Source organism: Narcine bancroftii, chromosome 1 (assembly GCF_036971445.1).
Source record: "Narcine bancroftii isolate sNarBan1 chromosome 1, sNarBan1.hap1, whole genome shotgun sequence".
NCBI lineage: Eukaryota > Metazoa > Chordata > Chondrichthyes > Torpediniformes > Narcinidae > Narcine > Narcine bancroftii.
In genome coordinates, this window is record NC_091469.1 from 409,632,157 (window position 1) to 409,655,772 (window position 23,616).

The 23,616-nt window shown below is 45.8% G+C and overlaps 2 protein-coding genes across 25 annotated transcripts in view; one reads left to right on the top strand and one right to left on the bottom strand.

Annotated features, from left to right (window-relative positions):
• The window catches only part of LOC138751529 (alpha-1,6-mannosylglycoprotein 6-beta-N-acetylglucosaminyltransferase A-like), a 128,705-nt gene extending 115,964 nt beyond the window's left edge, over nucleotides 1-12,741 (bottom strand). For 5 of the 17 annotated variants that reach the window (XM_069913898.1, XM_069913892.1, XM_069913908.1 and 2 more), the window contains exons 1-2: nucleotides 11,368-11,639; nucleotides 7,556-8,710 (exon numbers count right to left, since the gene is read on the bottom strand). The gene's annotated coding sequence lies outside the window, so the exon portion shown is untranslated. The other 12 variants (XM_069913907.1, XM_069913909.1, XM_069913895.1 and 9 more) reach the window with 6 other exon arrangements.
• A 7,242-nt stretch (nucleotides 12,742-19,983) lies between these two features.
• fam221a (family with sequence similarity 221 member A) overlaps nucleotides 19,984-23,616 on the top strand; it is a 90,198-nt gene continuing 86,565 nt past the window's right edge. For 4 of the 8 annotated variants that reach the window (XM_069913918.1, XM_069913915.1, XM_069913919.1 and 1 more), the window contains exon 1: nucleotides 19,985-20,222. In XM_069913918.1, coding sequence (XP_069770019.1) covers nucleotides 20,158-20,222 — 65 coding nt within the window. In that variant the 5' untranslated portion in view covers nucleotides 19,985-20,157. Of the gene's footprint in view, nucleotides 20,223-23,616 lie in introns of all 8 variants that reach the window. The other 4 variants (XM_069913917.1, XM_069913914.1, XM_069913912.1 and 1 more) reach the window with 2 other exon arrangements.

The following is a 23,616-nucleotide window of genomic DNA, read 5'->3' on the forward strand; positions in this document are numbered from 1 at the left end:
ACCCGATGAGTTCAACACCTCTACAACCACTTTGAGAAGAACCAAACGGTGCCTACTAGAAGTTTGCAAAGGCTGAGGATCCTGTGATATCTGTCTTCGAGGGCAACGCCAGAACATCATTCAAGAGGGTGAACCCTCCAAGGGCGTCAGGGCCTGACAGCATTCAGAAAATCTGTGCCAACAAATTAACTGGAGTGTTCATGGACATTTTCAACCTCTCATTGCTACAGTCAGAGGTTCCCAACTCCTTCAAAAAGGCACTAGTTATCCCAATACTAAGAAGACTACTGCCCAGTGCCCAGTGGCACCAACTTTTACTGTGATTATATGCTTTGAGAGGCTGGCCATGGCCAGAATTAACATGTAGCCAAGAAAAGATCTGGACCTGAGGCAATTCACCTATCATCGCAATTGCTTCACAGCAGATGCAATATCGCTGGCTCTCCATTCGGCTCTGGATCATAACAAAAACAACAGTTTATACATATAGCTGCTTTTCATAGACTACAGCTCTGGCTTCAGTCCCATTATTCCATTAGTGCTGGATAAAAAGCTACAAACTCTAAGCCTCTGAACCCCACTCTGCAACTGGATCTTCGACTTTCTCATTGGAAGACCATAGTCAGTAGGAAATTGAAATGTTTTCTCCTCACTGATTAACACAGGTGCATCCCAAGGATGTGTGCTTAGCCCACTTGTTATGAGCCCAGAGGACCCCAATTCCCAGCAACAATAGATATTCACCAAGACAAATGGTTACTTAGTCAAAAGTTGCTTTTAATTATCTTTAAACATGAAAATAAATCACACTTTAACTTATCACTATTGACTTACTTAACCTAACTTAACCCCCTTCTAATTCTAAGCGCATATGAATGTAACGAGTGTGTAAGTTAATCTCACTTTTCATTCCTCCAAGTTCACTGGTTGCAGGCAATTCTTATACTGTACACAGAATTTAACATTTATAAAGTTCACCAAGCTTTGGTGCTTGAAAGGTAAATGGTTACCATTCAGGAAGGTTCTTGTTGGTTTAGAAAGATTTGTTGTACATTTACTTCCATCATCTATTTCAGTGTCTTGCCAAAGAAACTTGCCTCCTCAGGGTCCTCCAGATGATAACCTCCTTCTTTCAGGTCACCACAGAGGTCCTTCTTGTTTCTCTTATTCCAAGTGAAACACTAGACACCCAGACCTCTCCTCTTGCATGAATCACAAGGGCTTTGACCATGCTGAACCAAGAACTCACAACCAGTCTTCCAAATGGGGTTTTCCACAAGCATGCCAGCTTGTCCTGTTCTAGTCCCAGCTGATGCTGGCTGTAGAAGTGATCTCTCTGTGTGTCTCTCTCACACACACACACAGAGAAAGCATGTTTGACTCTCTCTGCTTGTAAAACTGCATGACCCTCTTAGAACAGCTCCAGACAATCTGCGGCTCCGACACGATCTTTCTTGTGTTGCCTTTTTGTAAACAACAATCCATTAGTGAAGTTTCTTGGGCACTCTCCAAAGCTCTTGCAAAAGTTGTGAACCAATATGTCTAGCATTAGCAAAGCTCCAGTATTTCAAATAAGATCTGTTTTAAAGTGTTTGTATGTAACCTACTCTAACCTTTCCCAATTTATCTCCCAAAAACATATCTATATTCTCTGTCACTCATTAATACACCCATGACTGTATGGCCAGGCATTATACCAATGCCATCTCCAAGTTTGTTGAAGACACCACAGTTGGCAGAATCACAAACAGCAATGAGGAAGCATACAGGAGGAAGATAGATTAGCTCGTTGAATGGTGTAACGACAACCCTGTGCTCAACATTATTAAAACCATGGAGATGATTGTGGACTTCAGAAGCAAATCATGGGAACACAACCCAGTCCTTATTGAGGGCTCAGTAGTGGAGAGGGTCACGAACTTCAAATTCCTGGATGTCAACATCTCTGTGGATCTGTTCTGGAGCCTCCTTGTCGATGCAATCATGAAGAAAGCCCGCCAGCAGCAAATACTTTGTGAGGTGTCTGAGGAGATTCGATATGTCACCAAAGACTCTTGTAAACTTCTACTGGTGTACCTTGGAGAGTATTCTGGCTGGTTGCATATATGGAGGCTCCTATGTGCCTGATATGGAGGCACCAACTCTCAGGACTCCAGAGCATTGTTAACTTGGCCTGCAATATCACAGAGACCACACTTCACTTCATTGAGGACACCTACGTGAGGCATGTCTTAGAAAAAGAGACTTCTATCCTTAAAGACCCTCACCACCCAGGCCATGCCCGCTTAACTCTGCTACCATCAGTAAAAAGGTACAGGAGCCCAAAGATGAGCATTCAATGGCACAAAGACAGCATCTTCCCTGCTGCTATCTGATTCCTGAATAATGAAATGAACCAAAGACACTGCCTTACTTTTCATGCACTATTTATTTTTTTTATAATGTTGTAAGATAGTTATAATATGAATGTTTGCTCTATGATGCTGCTTAAAGCACCGAATTTCATGACTTGTTCATGACAATAAATTCTAATTCCCATGAGCCAATCTCCAGGAGTCTGCAGCCATGTGGGTCCCCGACTACAAGTCCCTCAGCCACTGAGCCCCTCTCTGTCTGCCACCATGGTCACCATCCTGTAGGGTTGTCTTCACTGTTTCTTCTTCTCAACGGTGGATGTTCTCCCTGTTTCTGGTGCCCTGCACTGGTCTACCGGTTTGCAGACTCTGCAACCTCTCGTGGCCCCTATCGAGCACAGACATCGCTATCTTGGGCAAAGACTGATGACTGCTGGATTTTAGTTTCAAAACACTGTTGGTTCTTTAAACAGGCCATTTAATGCCTGAACGGAGCTGCCAGCATTAGGACTGGGTGGTTGATCCCTTCGGAGCAGCACTGTGTCTGTGCTCTCCACTCTTCCAGGTCGATACCAGCAGTAGTGCTGCAATTTTTTAAAATTTGTGTAGAACTCTTATGGTCAGAACAGATTTCTGCTTAAAATAGAAATCTGTGTTACTTTATCAATTTTAAGATGATGACCAAAGCAGCAAAAGTGTGTTCCACCACAATCTTTGAGCACAGACAGCAGATTTCTTATTCCATGTCAATAATTTCTTATTCCATATCAAGAATCCCTGAATAAAACAAAGACTATGGCATTGGATGAAATTCTAGCTGTAGTACTGAAGATGTCTGCTTTTCAACTGATTTGACCTCTAACCAGTCAGCATCTTTATGGAATGTCCTTCACTTACCTCATTGAATGTGATTCTAACAATTGGAAATATGCTGTAAACCACTCAGGACAACCATGCTTGACTGATGGGCAGCAAATGCAAAGCCATGCATGGTGGCTATTCTCTATACCCTCTGCTAAATGTCATGCAATTACTCAGCCAAGATACTCTGGCAGCAATTTATCTGTACTGTCTGAACAAATGCTGCTCGACTTGCATTACATAAATTTACAACCAAAGTTTAAAATCAGCTGCATTATCAGTAATTACTGGACACAAATCATCCAGTTTAATTGAAACAATGACGTTATAAACAGAATAGCATTATGTTCCAAATAGAAAATCACTTGTGTTAATTAACCATGCAATGTTCTTCCAACCATCCTGCAAGAGTAGTATTGACATATTTATTATTACTTGCTCATTTCAAGTTGTTTATTTTCATCTCATTGCACAAGTACAACTCAATGATACAGTGTTCTCCAGTCTCAGTGCAAAACATGCTTTTTCCCAAGGTATTTATAAATTGTATGTGATAGTGCTACCACCTTTCTCATGCTGTATCAATTGTACACGATGGCACTACTGTAGTGGCCCATTAATTGGAACGTGATCCGGTACACATAATGGCCAATGAACATGGCGACCACGCAGACCTCGCGGAGGCCAATGACCTTCGTTCCAGGTGACCACCCGTATGGTAGCAAACAGCGAGCATTGCCGTGAATGCTGCCCAGTCGGAGATCGGCACTGCTGTGACATCACTCCTGATGTCGGCAGTGAGGAGTGAATAAAAGCAGAGCTGGCAGTGCAATAAATCAGTCATCGACTCTTTGTGTGTGTATTCTTTGCACACTACGCAGTAGCATGCACGCTATATTGGTGACCTCAACAGACCCAACCAGCAGTTGGACCCCATGATGATGGGACAAACAGCTCTTTATGTGGTTTCATTGAAGCTACCAACTTTCCAGGTGTCGCAGCCACACACGTGGTTCGAACAGCCAAGGCCCAGTTCCATCTTCGACAGATCAACGCTGACGTCACACTATTATGTGGTGTGCTCACTTGACCAGGACACAGAAGCACAGGTCGTCGATTTCCCACTGCAGCCTCCAGAGCAAGGAAAATACAATGCCCTCAAGGAATTATTAGCCTGCACCTTCGGGCTCTCATGGCATGAGCGCGCTGCCCGATTGCTACATATGGACAGTTTGAGGGACAGGGCCCCATCTGCCTCATGAGCTAAATGTTCACCCTTGTTGAAGGACACAGGCCTTGCCTGCTCTTCGAGCAGATTTTCCTGAAGCAGTTGCCCAAAGATATCTGACTCTTGCTTGTCAGTGAGGACTTCAGTGACCCCAAGAATGTTACAGCCCGGGCAGTTGTGCTCTGGAAAGTGAAGAAATAAAACGGCGCCGCCACAGCAAACAGAGAGGCAAGTGGACCCCCCCCCCCCCCACCCAACCAACCCAACAGCATTGCTATTATAATCAGTGATGGGGTGTGGGGGCCCGCTGATGCTGTCCACCCTGCGTGTTTCAGGGAAATGCCATGGCTAACCGTTGTTGTTGGCTGTGGCAGTTAGCCAACATGATTGCCTCCTCCATGTGTGGGACTCTCTGTCAGGAAGGCGCTTCCTTGTGGCCAATGGCGCCAAAATAAGTGTCCTCTTCCCCCGACCTCTCCTACGACACCCAGAACGGCAAACCGGGCTCTGCACTGAGGGCAGCGAACAGCACTGCCATATGAATGTTCGGCACCTGCATTGTCCCTCCCTACCCACCACCTCAACTCCGTTATACTATCTGACGCTTTCACACAGATCCTAGTGGAGTTCCCTTCGATCGTGGTGGCACAGTTTCCCTCCACTGAATTGAAGCACGGGGTAAGGCACCACATTTTCACCAAGGGCGCGCTGCCTCCCTCCCCCCACCCCCACATCAGAGAAGCTCATCCTCACCAAGGGGGAGTTTAAAAAAAATTGGGGCCAGTGCAGCATTCTGACAGCCCCTGGGCTGAAAAGTTAGAGGCCATTTGATGTTTTGTCAAGCCTCACTCAATGAAGGGGTTACATAAAATCACCAATATAATTAACTTTTATCACCGATTCATACCAGCAGCGGCTCGCATCATGCGCCCCCTTTTCCTCAGGCCAGAGGGGCCAACTGCCCTCACAGTAGATGCCTCCAGCACAGCAGAAGGGGGCATACTGGAACAATTCATCGAAGGGCAATGGCAGCCCCTGGCCTTCGTTAGCAGGCACCTCTGGCCACCTGAACTCAAATACAGCACTTTTGACCAGGAAATATCGGCATGGTACCTGGCAGTCAGGCACTTGGTATTTTCTGGAAAGCAGGCAATTCAAGGTCTTCACAGACCATAAACCATCAACTTTTGCCTTCCACAAAATGTCTGACCCGTAGTCAGCCAGGCAACAGTGACACCTCTCCTATGTGTCGGAATTCACCACGGACATCCAACACATTGCGGGTAAGACCAATGTGTGGCCAACGCATTGTCCCGTCTTGCAATTGAGTCTGTCCAGGCCGTCCCAGGGAATAGACTATTCTGCCCTAGCTAAGGCACAGCAGGCGGACCCTGAGAACCTGGCATATAGAACAGCAGTTTCTGGCCTCAGGCTGGAGAATGTCACCATCAGTCCTGGCAACCAGACACTCCTCTATGATTTCTCCACTGGCAAACTCGCCCCATCAGCATGGAGGTGGCAGGTCTTCAACGCGGTGCACAACCTGGCTCACCCAGCCATTAGGACTTATGTTAAAATGGTGGCATATAGGTTCATCTGGTACAGCCTCTGAAAACAGGTCACTCAGTGGGCCAAGACCTGCCTGCTCCGTCAGACATCCAAAATACAGAAACAAGTAATGGGACACACCCCCACCCAAGACTTTCAAGCCAGCACTATATCGGTTCAGCCACATCCATAATGACATTGTAGAACCGGTGCCTGTCTGCTGTGGAGAGAGATATCTCCTCACCGTGACTGACCGCTCCACAAGGAAGCCCAGGGTGGTCCCGCTGGCCAATACAACCACCGAGACCTGCACCAGGGCACTGATTAATACTTGGGTTTTGAGGTTCGGAGTCCCAGGGCACATGAGTTCCAAAAGAGGTACAGTTCACTTTGAGGTACTAGGTGGCGCTGGCCAATTTGCTGGGAACCTAGTTCCATCATAACATGGCTTACCACCCTCAGGCCAATGGGTTGGTGGAGCAGTTCCACAGGCACCTAAAGGCTGCCTTAATAGCTGAACTCAAGGGGCTGAACTGGGCGGATGAATTACCGTGGGTCCTCCTGGGGCTCCTCACTGCGTCGAAAAAGGATTTCAATGCTTCAGCAGCTGACATGGTACAGGTACACAATCCTTTATCTGGAACCCTTGGGGGACAATGTGTTCCGAATTTTGGATTTTTCCGGAGTTCAGAACAAAAGACAGCTGCCCCAAATTTAAGCCCACCCAAATTGTGCTGCTGTATCCACCCCCTTCCAGTCGTGCTGGCGTGTCTCTCCTCCTCACCCACCCAAGTCACGCTGCCATCTCTCCCCCCCTCACCCAGCTGAGTCGCGCTGCCATCTTTCTTTCCTCCCCCACCCCCAAGTCACGCTGCAGTCTCTCTCTTCCCCCACACAAGACATGCTGCCATCTCTCTTTCCCCCCACTCACCCAAGTTACACTGCCGTCTCTCTCTCCTCCCCACGAGTCGTGCTGCCCTCTCTCTTACCTCCCCACCCCCGCCCACCTGATTCATGCTGGGATGGGCAAAAAAGGGAAACTCTAGCACTCTTATAGTCCAGTGGATTGATCTCCTAACTATTTCTCTGCAGCAACTGTTCCACACTGTGATGCAGCTGGCCAGGATTCTCTCAATAGAGCTCCTATAGATGGTTGACATGATGGTGGCCAGTACCCTTGCCCACAAGGTTTATGCAACTTTCAAGGTTATTGATACAAGTAATATTCTTTCACATGGATGTAATTACACAACCAGAAGTTGAATAGAACTTTTTTTTTTAAAACAGACATGATCCACAATTTATGTGAAAAAAGAAAGTGTGCAGGAGCTGTTTTTGTAGTTGATACACAGAAGTGCTGGACAAACTAAGCAGGTCCTGCAGCATCCATAAGCAGCAAAAATATATCACCAAGGTTTCAGGGCTTGACAAAGAGCTCAAACCTGAAACATTGGTGACATTCTATCTTTGACTCCTATGGATGCTGAGGGACCTCTAGCATTTTTATGTATTTAACATGACTCATAATTTGTAGTTTATACTGACATGACTTGGCATTACTTACGCAGAAGCATTCCACAATGACAGGAGAGAGCAGGTAAGCAAAATTCAAAATACACTTCAAAAATGGTATTGCGTATCTCACCATTAAAGTGTATGGAAAGGTCTGAACAATACAGCAATGAATATATCATAAACTTTTCTACTTTCTATAAATATGCTTGATGATAAAATATGGCAATTATAATCAAATACATGCTCTTAGGACTTAAGTGAGAAGAATGAGAACAGTGGTGAATTAATGACATGGGCAAGAAAGGAAAAGGGGCCAATGGGAACATATCCTTGAAATGTGAACATTGTGACACCAGAAGATATGTCACAATGGTCTAATGGCAAAAAAAAGTAATGCCTGGGATTTTGAAAATGCCATGGAAATTGTATCTGGAAAAGGTCCTCAACCAACCCCCCACCCTCCCAACAAAACACATACAACTGTAATTGTAGGAAAAATGCAAAAATCATGATACATGATAATATCAAAGGTACAGGTGGGAGAAGTGGGGCAGCCCCAAGCTGGCTAGTAAGTGTTTTTGGAGACCCCCAGTTTGCCATCTTTATATTACAAATACTTGTTTGGTTGAAAGTAGACAAAAAGAAAATTACTTGGAGAGGATTAACACAGATCCGCCTGTCCAAATATTTTTTCCCCAATTTCACATACTCCTATCTATGCAAACTTTTCCTCTAGCTCTCCTGTTTCTACCTGGCACCTCAGTTCCAGAGTTAAGATGGTTGGCAAGTGTTGCAGCTGGATTTTTCGGTGACTCAGTGGAAGACACTTATATTTAGATTTTAAGCATTTGCTCTTTTCCTATCCTTCGATTTTTTTTGGGATGCAGTTGTTGCCAGCAAGGTCAGCATTTACTCTTCTTACAGTTGACCTTCAGATTGAGATGGTGAGCTCTCTTCTTGGAATGCTGCACAATGCTGTTGGGCAGGGAATTCTAGGATTCCAGATTCAGGACCAGTAAGGATGGCAGTATAGTTCCAAACAAGGATAATATACGTCTTGGAGAGGAACCTCCACGTGGGTGCTTTTCCAATGCACCTGCTGCTCTTGTATTTTTTGCTGGTAGAGGCTTGTGCAACCTGAGTGGCCAAGTGAATAAATGCTAAGGTTGATGGAAGGTGTACCATTCAAGAGGGTTGCCAAGTCCTGAATGAATGAAATAATAATGGGTGTCTGTAATCCAACATTCAATGACTAATAATTTTCCTTCAAAACACTCAGATGCATGAATCCATATTCCTTGATTTCCCTATTCCCTTTCTTGGATATATTCTTCGCATCTCTCAAGCTTGAGTATAGCTGGAATATCACTCATCCAAAATACTCATCACATGATCCAAATATGATTAACAGATGATGGAAAAGCTCTCAGGTTTCAATTTCAGTTTCTAATTAATCATTACACAAGACACTGATGTGGAAGACTTTGTCTTCAAGGTAAAAACAGGCCTCAAACATATCAGTGCCCAAGAATGTGGTAACCTGCCTAAACGACCACTCACATCGACAGTGAGGAAGTGTTTTGAGAGGCTGGTATTGAAGCGTATCAGCTCCTGTCTGAGCAGTGACATGGATCTATTCCAATTTGCCTAACTCAGCAATAGGTCTGTGGAGCCATCTCACTGGCTCTTACACAAAATCCAGAAATACCTGGACAGCAAAGATGTATACACCAGAATGCTCTTTGTTTATGACAGTTTGGCATTGATCTCCATCATTCCCTCAAAACAAATCAGCAAACTCCAAGACCTGGGCCTCATTACTGTGTAATTGGATCCTGGATTTCCTAACCTCCAGACCACAATCAGTGTGAATTGGCAAAAATATTTCCTCCATAATCTCCATCAGTACCAAATCACCTCAGGGCTGCATACTTAGGTTTACACCTTTGACTGTGTGGCTTGGTACGACAAAACCACTTACAAATTTGCTGATGATACCATGGTAGTGGGGATGAGTCAACATAGAGGAGGAAGATTGAAAACTTGTCTGAATGGTGTACCAATACAATTTCTCACTCAATGTCACCAAAATCAAGGAGCAGATTGTGAACTTTAGAAAGGGAAAACCAGAGGAGTACCAGTGATCACTTGGGGATAAGTGGTGGAGAGGTGAGCAAATTTACAGTTTATGCACCTATTGGACAACCTGAATTTCCACCTAAAATGTTGGTTTTGAGTGATACCATTTGCACAAGATGACTCACCCACCAAAATAAATATCTGGCATTTACCGCTGACCAGTGGATGTGTTAAAAGCACATCATAATATTTTAATAACAAATTATAATTTAAAGGTTTAAATTTTATTTGCATATTTTAAATGAAACCACTGCCAGCCAGTTCCAGTAACAGGCCGTTTAAAGCCTGGGCAGAGACAGCAGCAGTCAGACTGGGCAGATGGACCCCCTAGGAGGAGCACTGAGACTTTCCAAATAAATAACAGGCCATGCACAAGATTGATTGCGTTGAAGACTTTGTCGTCAAGGTAAAAAATTTAGACCCTTTGCATAGGACGACCTGGATTTTAAGGTGATTTTTAAAAAAGTTTTGGATCATCCTAAACAACTGCATAAATGGTAATTTCCTGGGAGTCACTATCTCTGAGAACCTTTCCTGGACTCAACATACGAATATCATCGTGAAGACACCTCTACTTCCTCAGGAATTTGCCGAGGTTTGGTATGATATTGGAAACCTTGGCGAACTTCTACAGGTGCGGAGTGCAAGATGTGTTGACCAGCATCATGGTCTTGTGTGGGTCACCAATACCTCAGAGAAGAAAGCCATGCTAAAAGTAGTGGATACAGTCCAGGACATGACAGGAAAACTTCCCCACCATTAAGAAAATCTACATGGAACTCTGCTGTCAGAAGCAGCAATCTTCAAAGACATGTTCTGTTCTTATTGCTGTTATTAGGAAAGAGGTATAGGTGCCACAAGACTCATACCAGGCTCAGGAACAGTTGTTACCCCTCCTAAACAACAGACTTAGACACTTATTTAAAGACTCACTTCGCACATGATTTATTACTGAATATTTATTTTTCCTGTATTGCCATTTGTTTACATTTCTTTCTTTTGTATATGTATCTTTTTTTTTCTCGAGTCCAGTCTACTGTTAATGGCAAGTAGAACTTTTGCCTGGCCTACAGGGAAAAAAATCTCATGGTTATATGTGATAGCATGTATGGACTCTTAAGAATAAATATGAACTTGAAGATAAGCCCAAATAGAGAAAATTAAAGGTGTTGCTATTTTAAATACTAGTCAAGGTAATTCCAACTAAATGAAATTGTTGGAATTAGGAAAAAATATCCATTGAAGTGCATTGTTATTGCACCAGTAAGTCTCGCAGATACTTCACCGATACATTTCCTCACCAACTTGCCACAACACCCAATTTTGCTCCCAAGCCGCACCTCGTCAAGTAAAGCTACGGAAACAGACACTTCACCGAAAAGCACCCGCGATTCACCCCAATTTCCCCAAAGCAGTCCGGGCACCTGCCGACCCACGTCCAAGTCGTGGACGGTTTGTTCTGCCCGAGCGGGGAGTGGCGAAACGAACTCCGAGTCCCAGCGGGAATCTCAGCCTCGGGCGAGCGACGGGAGTGCGAATGAACAGGGGAGGTCCTGCCGATGTTCGTCCCCGGATCCAACCTGGACGTTGCGGGACTCCAGGACAGGATACGGCGCTGGGTTTACTCGGGGTCGGGGCAGAGGGGGAATATGGTACATGGCCCCGTGAGGGGTGACCGTTGGGATCCGACCGCGCTCTCACTCTGCCGTATCCATCACTTACCCACCCGCTCGGTTCCAAATTCGGGACGCTTCCGGCAGCTAGTGCTTCCCCATCCCAGAAGGCCCCACTCCGACCTACTGCGCATGTGTCTATCCCCCAAGCACGCGAACACTTGCAGATGGACTTGAATCAGATATTTAACAACTCCTTCACATTAAAAGACGTTATAATTTTCACAATTATTCAACCTTTCTTAATGAAATTACTCGAGCATTTTGTTAACAATTCATAGGTCGGGAACAATATTTCTGCGAGTTACTAGTGCAACTGGGAATCTTTTAAAACTAGCTTGAGAGGGAATTACAAACCTCAAAACTAAACCAGCAAGGCGAGGAACAAAGCGGGAAGGGGATATTAAAAATATACATCGACGGAAATAATTCAAATTTACTCAAATGAAATGAAATGCTTAGTTGTGCATCTGCTTGAGGGCGGGAGAACGCTGTTTCGTCGGCTTGTACTTGTACAGTTAGATGACAATAAACTTGACCTCATATAAGACTGCCCTTTTAGGTCGATGTCGAATATCCAACGAAGGAAAAAGCTATTTTTAATCTTATACTGAGGGGGTTGACAATTAGTGTTTATTTTTTTCAATAGGTCTTAACAGCATTATTACACGGGACGTATAATACGTATACGTTATTATTATGTAACCTTTACATGATGAAATCAATAAAAATATCTTACTTATACGAGCAATAACAATTTGATATTTTTTCTTGTCAAGTGTCTTTTTGCATAGTGTCTATAATATGGCAGAATTTGGCATTGAGTTTGAAAGTGACGAAGGTCACTTAGATTCTGAGCTTTACAGTGAAATATTTTTCATTATTAAACTCAATGTCAGTTTCAGTCATATTATGAGAGTTTGCTTGTGGTTCATTGGGAGATTACACTAAAATATATGGCAATGACCAGCATGTAAAGAAATAATGAATATTTTGCAATAAAAGGTTAAGACATTCTTTCCATCGACTCTACTGCTGTAGCTGTTTTGTCAACCGATGCGGCAACTACTCAGCTCAATTGCAGTGCTCCAGAAGCTTTGCTCTTTAGGTATGATGAATATACATACCTGGTACCACGGATGATGTCCCTAAAGCTGTCTTCTGGTAAAATACAGAATATTCAGTGGGGCAAGCAGAATTTGTGCAGGGTCAATGTTTAAAGGCGAGATCCTGGGTTAGGATTGAGAGTTTTGAGCATGTGGAAGAGGAGAGGAGAGGTGAGTGATCGGTGGGACCAGATAGGGGAAGGATAATGAGCAAATGAAACTAGATGAGGGAGGAAACAAAAACAAGAACCAACGGAGAAGAAACCCAGATAGATAGTGAGGTGATAGGCAGATGTCTCTTGGTAAGGATGAGAGAAGGTGGAGGGTTGAAAAAGGTGAACAAGGGAAGAGAGACTGTCAGAAATAAAACTTCTCACACATGAGTCTCTTTAAAACTGATGACACGACAAGCTTTATTTACAAGTCTGCAGAGTTGGACTCAACTGGCTTCTCACCAGTTAAGCCCCGATACATACAGTGCATTGATTTTTATACCTTTATTATTTGCCCTTCCCCTTCTTATTAATACTGTTTTAATTGGTTAGTATTGCAAAAGCATTCTAAGTACAACTGCATTTTTAATTATCACGTTCGTTACGTATGCTGCGAACTCTACATACACTAAATTCTGTTTCTCACCCTTCTTATCAATCTTTTGTCTCCTGCATGTCTCTCACTATGACCATGGAAAGATATGTTTAAAAAAAACATATCCAGCTGAACCTTTTGTCCTTGGCTGCTAGTAAGCTCCCTGTCCGTTCTGGCTTCCCTTTTTATGATTAATCATCACATTTTAACTTAAGCCATTTTAACCTAAATTCTCTATATATAACAATCCACCCCTTTCTCTCTTTAAAATGTGTGTATGCAAAACCAGAGTCCATCAGGGCATGGTGGGCCTGAGTCACCCTTCCAACCGTTAAGAGGGAAAGGAGTGGTATTAGGAATCTGTATATAATGACCCATATTATTTCCTTCTTTTTCCACACAAGGGGTATATGGATGTTGGGTGGTATTTTCTGCCCAGCATTTCTCAGGAACTGAGGTATGGGAAATAAAATTACCCTCCTTTCTTCCCCAAATGTGGTCCTGAAACAGGACCACTGTGTCTCTGCATTTCTTACATTTCACACCTGATAAAGACATAGGCAAACTAAGAAAAATCAAAGAACATAACAATAACATTGTGAATCAAGTCTTTCTGCGAAATCGCAAGGTAAGAGGTTTTTCTCCAGGAACACAAGTCCAATCTGAGTTCGTATCAGGGTCCTGAGGCGCCTCTACAGGTCCCTTAAATCTGGATGCGTGCGTCCACCCCTTCTCTCTTGTTCGTGCTGCAGTCTCTGTAGTTAAGAGAACTTGGTATGGACCTTCCCACTGGGGCTGGAGTTTTTCAGTTTTCCAGGTCTTGATGAGAATCCAGTCTCCTGGTTCCACTATGTGTAAAGAAAAGTCTAAAGGCGGTGTTTGTGCCAATAGTCCTCTCTTTCGTAAATCTGCAAGAGAGCGTGACAGTGCCTGTAAATAGTTCCTAACAAATATATCCCCTTCCCCCAAGGTGGGACACCCTTCAACTGTACTCCAGAAGGGAAGCCCAAACATCATTTCATAAGGGGACAGCCCTACATCTTTTCGTGGGGCAGTACGAATTCTCAATAAGGCTAGGGGCAGACACTTTATCCAAGGCATTTTAGTTTCCACCATTAACTTTGTCAATTGGATTTTTAGTGTTCCATTCATACGTTCGACCTTCCCTGAGCTTTGTGGATGCCAAGGGGTATGTAATTTCCAAGAGACCTGTAATGCATCACAAATCAATTGCTGGATTTTTGAAGAAAAATGTGGACCCCTGTCTGAGTCTATAGAATCCATTATATCATATCTGGGGATTATCTGCTCTAGGAGGAGGCGAGCTACTGTAGAGGCTGTAGTATTTACTGTTGGGAAGGCTTCCACCCATCTGGTAAAGTGATCTATTATCACCAACAGATATTTCCATCTTTGGACTTTAGGTAACTCTGTGAAGTCGATCTGGATACGTTGAAAAGGGCGTATGGCTAATGGTTGACCTCCCATGGTCCCTGTCCTCATTACCTTCTTATTAATTTTTGTGCATAGGTGACAATTCTGCACCTCCTGTTGGGCCAAGGTGTAGATTCCCTTACACACATATTCTCGAAGCACTGTGTCACATAAGGCTTGGGTGCCCCAGTGGCTCTGATGATGCAGGTGTTTTAAAATATTGCGAGTTATTTCTTTATTTAGAACCATTCTTCCATCTGGTCTCTTCCATGTTCCATCAGGCAGCTGGCTTGCGCCCAGCTGAGCCATGTCCTTTTCTTCCTTAGCAGTGAAAATGGGAGCCTTCTTTATGCCTTGTCTTATTGGGATTAAGGTCAGCAAACGGACTTCTTGTTGCATGGTTGCCCTTTTGGCTTCTTCATCAGCCAGTCTGTTTCCAATTGCTGTCGGGGTATCTCCCCTCTGATGGCCTGGTATGTAGACCACTGCTATTTCCTGGGGTAATGTCAAGGCTTCTAAAGTCAGAGTAATCATCTGTTCGTGTGCCAATTCCTTTCCTCTTGATGTAATTAGACCACGCTCCTTCCAGATCTTACCAAAGGTATGCACTACCCCGTATGCGTATTTGGAATCAGTGTAAATCGTTCCAATTTTCTTTGCCAGTATTCTGAGGGCTCTCTGCAAGGCATATAGTTCACAGGACTGTGCTGACCAGCTTCCGGGTAGTCTCGTGGATTCTACTACTTTCCAAGTATTTTCTTCTATTATAGCATACCCACTTCTTCTCATTCCGTCAACACATCTGGTGGAGCCGTCAATGTAGAATTCATATCCTTCTCCCAGCGGAGTATCGCAAAGGTCTTCTCGGGTCTTGGTCTGAAGATCCGTCAACTCGACACAGTCGTGCTCCACCTCTCTCTCTGTTTCACTGCCGTATAAAAACTGAGCTGGGTTGCAGCTATTAATCTTTGCAAACTGTAGATCTTCTCCAACCATTAAAATGGTTTCATACTTTAATATGCGAGAATCAGTCAGCCATCGATGGGCAGTTTGTGTTAATAAAACACTCACAGAATGGGAGGTGTACACAGTCATCTTTCCTCCAAAAGTAAGTTTACGTGCTTCCTCTACCAACAGAGCAGCAGCCGCTACTCCCTGGATACACGTCGGCCATCCGCGAGACACTGGGTCCATCATTTTGGAAAGGAAAGCCACTGGGTGTCGCTGACCGCCTTTTTCCTGTGTTAAAACCCCCACTGCTGTTCCTTGGTTATGAGTGACAAATAGCTGGAAGGGCTGTTTTAAAGAGGGCAGAGTGAGTACCGGGGCTCGTGTCAGGCGATGCTTCAAGTCCTCAAACCATCCCTCCTCCTCCTGGGTCCATTTCAATGGATATTCATTTTCATTTGTCAGCTTTTCATACATAAACTTCACCAACGCTAAGTAGTCCTCTATCCATAACCTACAGTAACCTAAGAGTCCCAGGAATTGTCTTATTTCCTTCTTATTACAGGGTAACGGCATTCTAGTGATTCCCGCAATCCGTTCAGGGGTAATCCGTTTCTGTCCTTTACTTATCTGGTGTCCCAGATATACCACAGTTCTCTCAACGAACTGTAACTTGTTCCTGGACACCCGTAGACCCTTTTTCCCCAGATAATTCAAGAGTCTAATTGTATCTCCCCTCATTTCTTGTTCCTTGGGTCCTGATAATAGTAAATCATCCACATACTGCATTAGTTGGGAATCATCAGATTGTGGATAGTCCATCAGGATTTGTTCTAGCATTTGTCCAAACAGGTTTGGAGATTCAGTGAACCCTTGGGGCAATACAGTCCACCGAAACTGTCTCCGTTTACCTGTCCATGGATTTTCCCATTCAAACGCAAACATATCTCTACTTTCCTCTTCTAACGGACAAGTCCAGAAGGCATCCTTCAAGTCGATAACACTAAACCACTCATGGTCTGGGGGAATCCGATTCATAATAGTATAGGGATTAGGCACCACTGGGTGGCGGGTCTGAACAATAGCATTCAAACTTCTTAGATCCTGAACTAGGCGATAGGATCCATCTGACTTTTTCACTGGGAGTATAGGGGTGTTATAAGGTGACATGCATTCTTCTAATAGTCCGTCTCGTATTAGAGTCTCAATTACCGGCTGTAGCCCTTTTCTCCCTTCCAAAGAAATAGGATACTGACGTTTCCTTACCGGCTGATGACCTGGTATTAATGTGACATGTAAAGGTGGGATGTCCAGACCTCCTCGATTTCCCTCCTTATACCAGACTCTCTCGTCAATCTGCCGTTCATCCTCTTCCTTTAGAGCACAGAGGTGGACTCGCACTTCTCCGTCCACAGGGAGAGCACCCAAACCTAGGAGAGCCTGTAAGTCCCTTCCTAGGAGGTTAAATCCAGCCGACGGTAACAACAAGAGGTCTTGTACCCCTTCTCTTTCTTCCAGTTTCACTGTTACTTGGGGAATTATTGATACCATTCTGGGAGCCCCTTCTATCCCAGAAATTTTCAAATTACTTTTTACAGGTTCAGTCCCGATTGGCACAGTTATTACACTACTTCGTTCCGCTCCTGTGTCCACCATAAACACCACCGCTTCTCCCTTGGGACCAATTTTTAGTTTTACCAGGGGTTCCCTCTTATACTTGGTCCCTAACATTTGGAACCCCTGACCCCCCTAATCTTCTTCCATAAGTTCGAGGGCACGCAATTCCCTCTTGTATCGGGGGCATTCCCTCTTAAAGTGTCCTTCCTCATTGCAGTAATAGCACTTAACGAACCTCCGGGGTCTTCCCTCTCTTGGATATCTTGGATTGTTTAGAGGAAGGTTTTGTTTTCTTTCCCCTCTGGATTCGGCATTCATCTGTCGGATAGTCTGTACCATAACCTTTGTCGCCCTCTTTTGATCTTCTTCTTCTCTCTGCACATATACTTTTTGTGCCTTTTTTAACAGTTCACTTAGGGGTTTTTCACTCCAGTCCTCCTCCTTTTCTAGTTTCTTTCTAATGTCCTGCCATGATTTGGAAACAAATTCAATTCGAATAAGCTGTTCACCCATTGGTGTACTAGGGTCCACGCCCGCATACTGTTGGACATTCTTTCTCACCCTCTCCAAAAAATCAGTAGGGGACTCGTCTTTCCCCTGGTGGTTCCCAAATGCCTTGGTGAAATTGTGACCCTTTGGCACAGCCTCCCGTATCCCTTTAATTGTCCACTCTCTATATTGTCTCATACTTGCCAATCCCTCGGGTGTTCGTTTGTCCCACCTGGGTTCATTTAAGGGATATTTTTGTTCATGGGGTCTGGGGTCCCCAGGTTGTTCATATTCTCACATGAGGAGGGCAGCCCGTCGAATCATCTGCCTCTCCTGGGGTGAGAATAATGTTCCCATTATTGCCTGCATCTCTTCCCACGTATATGTGTTTGGTCCCAGGAATTGGTCGAGCTGTTCGGCCAGTCCTATAGGATCTTCCAATAACTTTTTCATATCTTTCTTAAATCCCCGCACCTCTGTACTAGTTAGGGGAACATTCACATATCCCGTTCCCCCTCCCGGTCCTCCCATAGGAACTTCCCTCAGGGGATTTAGGCTTATTGAAAATTTTGATGGTCCTGGACCAGTCTGGGATCTTGTCCAGGGTCGGTTTACCGGTGGAAGTTTAGGGTCCGACTCCCTTAATTCATCCTTTTTTTCCCGGCCCCTTTCGGGGCAATCAGATTCATCACCTTTCCCCTCCGGTAATGAGCTTTCCTCGGGCGCAGTAGGCACCGGGGGAATATAAGGAGGGGGAAGGTTGTCCAGAGGTTCCCATTTCTTTTCTCCCGCTACCCTCAATTTAAAACACTTTGTTAAGGATCCTGGCCAGGGAACCCAACAAAATGCATATGCTGACTCTTCTTGATTCACCTTTGGTCTCGAATTTACATATATGTTTAATGCTTGTCTAACCCAATCCTCATCAGATCCAAATTTCGGCCACCAGACCGAGGAACCTTTAATAGGTTGTTTCGACCAAAGGAGACAATATTGAACCATCTTTTTCTTGTTTTTGTCTCGATATCTTTTACTATCCCAATTTTCAAACATTCTCCCCAAAGGGCTGTCAAGGGGAACTCCCAGGAATTGTCCTGAATTTTCAGACGAGCCCTTAGATTTTGATCCTCCCATTTTCCCACCTAGATCCGTTTATCGTTGCTGAGGACCCTCTCATTCTGGACCCTACTCCCTTCTTCTCAGACGCCTCGTCGGAGGTACTGTCCCTCCTTCGGTTACCGCTGAGGTTTCCCTGGGGTCGACCCCTCTCTTCTCGGCACTTCGTCGGAGGTGCTGTCCCTCCTTCGGTTACCGCCGAGGTTTCCCTGGGGTCTATCCTAGAGTCCCGCGACAGGGTTCTCACACAACGACAAAAGATCTATACTTAATCTATTCCGTTAGGTTTTTTTATCCTAACAGGTGTATCCCGTTACACCTGTTACCCAATCCCCACACCACAATCGTAAGTCGTCACTTACCGGTGTCTTCTCGGGGATTGAACCGTCACCCTTCTCCTCTCCGTCTTGTCGTGTCACCTTGTCCGGATACCACTCGCTCAAGCCGCCCGAAGCGACGAGCAAGGGACTAGGAGCCGCTGAACTCAGCGAGGTGCACCACCTCCGATGTCCCTCTTCTCGCCTCCCCTCACGGCCGGAGTGTAGATCCCGGACGAGCCCCCATTTGTCAGAAATAAAACTTCTCACACATGAGTCTCTTTAAAACTGATGACACGACAAGCTTTATTTACAAGTCTGCAGAGTTGGACTCAACTGGCTTCTCACCAGTTAAGCCCCGATACATACAGTGCATTGATTTTTATACCTTTATTATTTGCCCTTCCCCTTCTTATTAATACTGTTTTAATTGGTTAGTATTGCAAAAGCATTCTAAGTACAACTGCATTTTTAATTATCACGTTCGTTACGTATGCTGCGAACTCTACATACACTAAATTCTGTTTCTCACCCTTCTTATCAATCTTTTGTCTCCTGCATGTCTCTCACTATGACCATGGAAAGATATGTTTAAAAAAAACATATCCAGCTGAACCTTTTGTCCTTGGCTGCTAGTAAGCTCCCTGTCCGTTCTGGCTTCCCTTTTTATGATTAATCATCACATTTTAACTTAAGCCATTTTAACCTAAATTCTCTATATATAACAGAGACCATGGTTAGTCTTGGGGGGAAAAACACGGGGGAAGTGGGTTACTTGAAATTGGAAAGCACGTTTGTTGCTGGTCTTAGAACTGAATGGGTATACACTGCCGCTAATCCTGTTATTGTACTATCTATGTACATGAATGGTGCAAGCAATGTGGGTTACGTGAAGATCAGTATGCAGGTATTCTGTACTGGCACTTCCTCTCTAGTTATGACCGATAATACATATCCAGTACAACCTGATGATCCCCATTATTGTGACCAGCATTTCGACAATACAATATTCGTCACAAATAGTTCACTGACTCCAACACCGACGGGCATAAAAACGGAATACAGGGGCTACTCCAGTACACAAGTGAGGTACCGGCGCGATGCCGCCAACAGCGAGCCGTGTGCACAGCGCAACGCTGCCCGCGCCCGTGACCAGCACGCGCTTCTGAACCCCAGTCCGCCCGACGCGGTAGCTCACGGGTGATTCCGTTGCCTGGTTACGGCATGGAGCGGCACAGTCTGGACAGGGAGGCGCTGGCCGCCGTGGACTCCTATGTGGAGTACCGAAGGTGAGGGAGCGGCAGGCAGGATCAACAGCTGACCTGATTGGCTCTGCCTGCCGCTGACCGTCGAGTGCTCTGGGTCTGGGGGTTCTGGTGTGCATAGGCTCTCGGTGGGCCTGGGCCTGGGCCTGAAATTCAGGGCAGCAGGTCCTGTGCCTGATGATGCAGGGAAGGATCCTAGGTTGCATCTCCTGGTGCTGGGAGCCTGGGCTGTAGTCCCTATATTTGGAGTCCTGGGGTACATTTTCTGGGTCTCTCGGATCCATGGAACAGTATCTGGGGCCAGTCACCTACAGTCTTGGTTCTTGAGGCTGAGACATGGAATCAGAATCAAAATTTATTATGAACAGATCTCGAAATTCGTTGTTTTGGGGCAGTATTACAGGTGCAAATAGTGCTATAAATTATATAATTGTCCATTCCAAAATCTGATGGCAGAGGGGAAGAAGCTGTTTTTGTATTGTTGGGCGCTATTGGTAGCCCAATAATGATGCAGACTGAAGACTGAGGGGAACGATAGACTTTATTAAGCAAGAGACTGCTGGCTGCGGTCTCGGCTAGGAAAATGAGCGGGAAAGAGAGGGGACTCCATCTTTATGGCCAGGGGATCACAAGGGAAGGATCAAGAAGGGACGAGCTAAGGTGGACGAGGAAGCAGACGCTCCCCCCCCCCCCCCCCCCCCCCCCGGCTAGAGGATGAGCCGCACAGGTGGACCACTGGGGAACCAGCGTTTCAGTACGGCACTCCCCCAAAAAGGGGGCCGACGGGGGAGTGTCCAATGCCGGAACTGTGGGGGCTGGGGTGCTGACAGTGGACTCCTAAAGTGCTGGGGGTCCTCCGCAGCTGCAGGAGGGGTAGGAGCCTGGACGTCCGGCTGCAGGTTGGGCAGCTCGGACTCCAGGGCTGTGCTTGGGAGTGGCACCATCAGGTCTGCGGCATGGGCAGTAGCCGGCAATGCAGTTTCAGGGTCTCTGGCCCTTGCCAAGTCTCTTAAGGGCACCATGTCCTCGTGGCCATCCGGATACCTCATAAATGCATACTGGAGGTTGGCATGAATGAGGTGTACCACTTCAACCAGTGGATCTATCTTATGGCCTCTGACGTGCTTTCGAAGGAGAACCAGCCCTGGGGATGTCAGCCAGGGAGGGATGGAAGAATCATTTACCGACCTCCTATGGAAAGCAAAGAGGCTTCATGTGGGGTGGTGTTAGTTGCAGTGCAAAGTAACGACTGGATAGTATGGAGGGCTTCTGGCAAAAAGTCCTACCGGTGGGACACGGGTAAATTTTTAGACCTGAGGGCCAGGAGCACTGCCTTCCAGACAGTCCCTTTCTTCATTTCCACCTGGCCATTACCTATAGGGTTATAGCTGGTGGTTCTGCTTGTGTCTATGCCTCTGGTCCAGAAGTACTGATGCAGCTCCTCACTCATGAACGAGGTCCCCTGGTCACTATGAATATAGTCGGGATACCCGAACAGAGTGAAGATACTGCTCAGGGGCTTGATGACTGTGGTTGAGGTCATATCTGGGCAGGGAATTGCAAAGGGGAACCTGGAAAATTCGTCCACCACCGTCAGGAAGTAGGTGTTCCTATTTGTGGTGGGGGGGGGGCCTTGAAATTGACACTGAATTGTTGGAAAGGGTGAGTGGCCTTGATGACATGTGCCTTGACCTAATAAAGTGATAGAGCCTTGTGATCCCAGGGTGCACAGACTGCTGTGCAGGATCTGGAGATGGTCAAGATGCACACTGTCACACATCCCTCGGGATAGGGCATCCGGGAGATCATTGAGCTTACCTGGCTGGTAGAAGATGTCATAATTGTAAGTGGATAACTCAATCCTCCACCTCAGAATCTTGTCGTTCTTGATTTTACCCCATTGTTTGGAACTGAACATGAATGCCACTATCCTCTGATCAATCAACAGGGTAAATCTCTTACCAGCTAGGTAGTGCCACCAGTGGCAGACTGCCTCAATGATTGCCTGCGCCTCCTTCTCGACGGAGGAGTGCTGGGTTTGGGGCCGTGAAGGGTATGGAGAAAAAAAATGTTACCAGCCTGCCTGCCTGGTTTAATGTGGCAGCTAGCGCGAAGTCAGAGGCATCGCTTTCCACGGCATTCATCGTGGCCTTAGCAATGTCTCCACCGATCTGATTAAAAGCAGCTTGGGCCTCCACCGATAGTGGTTGACCGAATTAGAGGATGGGCTTTATCGGCCTAGATGGGCACCCACTGTACATAGTATGAGAACAGCCCAAGGCATTGTTTCAGCACCTTCAGAGTGTTCGGGACAGGGAGTTCTAGAAGTGGTCACATGTGGTCAGAGTCAGGAGCAATGACACCATGTGCCACGATGCATCCAAGAAGGGCCAAGTGCTCCGTGTTGAACACGCACTTGTCCTTGTTGTACGTCAAGTTAAGTAACTTGGCCATTACTCTCTGGAAAGCAGAAACACTGTTAGTAATGCCGAAGAGTACCCGCAGGAAATGGAAAAGTTTCCTGTCGGCTTCAAATCCGGTACAGATTTGATCGTTCAGATGGAGGGAAAGTTGGTGGTAAGCTGACTTGAGGTTAGTGGTTGAAAAAATTCTATATTTGGCAACCTTACTGACCAAGTCAGCTATATGGGGGAGCAGGTACGCATCCAGCTGGGTGAAGCTGTGGTTTGACTATAGTCAATTACCATCCGGGGCTTGCCTGCCCCTCTGACTACAAGGACCTGTGCTCTCCAGGACTGGTGCTAGGGGCTATGATCCCCTCCACCAGGAGTCGCTGAACCTCGGCCCGGATAAATTGCATATTCTCCGAACTATAACGCCGACTATTGGTGGCAATTGGTTTGCAATCCGGGATGAGGTTCACGAACAGCAACGGAAGGGGCAGCCTTAAGGTGGTTAGGCCACATGGCGTAGCCAGGGATCGAGTGCCGGGACCACTGTATGGTGCCGAGGACCGCGTGCCCATACTGCTGGACGGTGCCGGGGATTGGGTGTTGGGGCCACGGGACAGTAACGGAGGCTGGCCATTTGGTCGGGGATGGTCACCCAAATGCCAAGTGCTTTGAATGGTTAACAGTGGTTGGGGGCCTCCGAACGCCATTGTCACGCTCCTAAACTGACTCTGAAAGTCAAGGCCTAGGAGGATTGGCATGCAGAGGCAGGGCATGACTAGTAAAACAAAGTCGTTATAACATTCCCCCCCCCCCACTGTCAGTGACGCTACACAATACCCCCGAATACCTGTCTATTGGTCCCTGGCTGCTATTGAAACCATCCTGATCATGGGTTGGTCTGGGAGGGAGAGTCTCTGGACCACATCGTGGTGTACGAAGCTTTCCATACCATCGCTATCAAAAGGACAGTTAATTTTGTGTCCATTCACCTCGATCTGCATCAT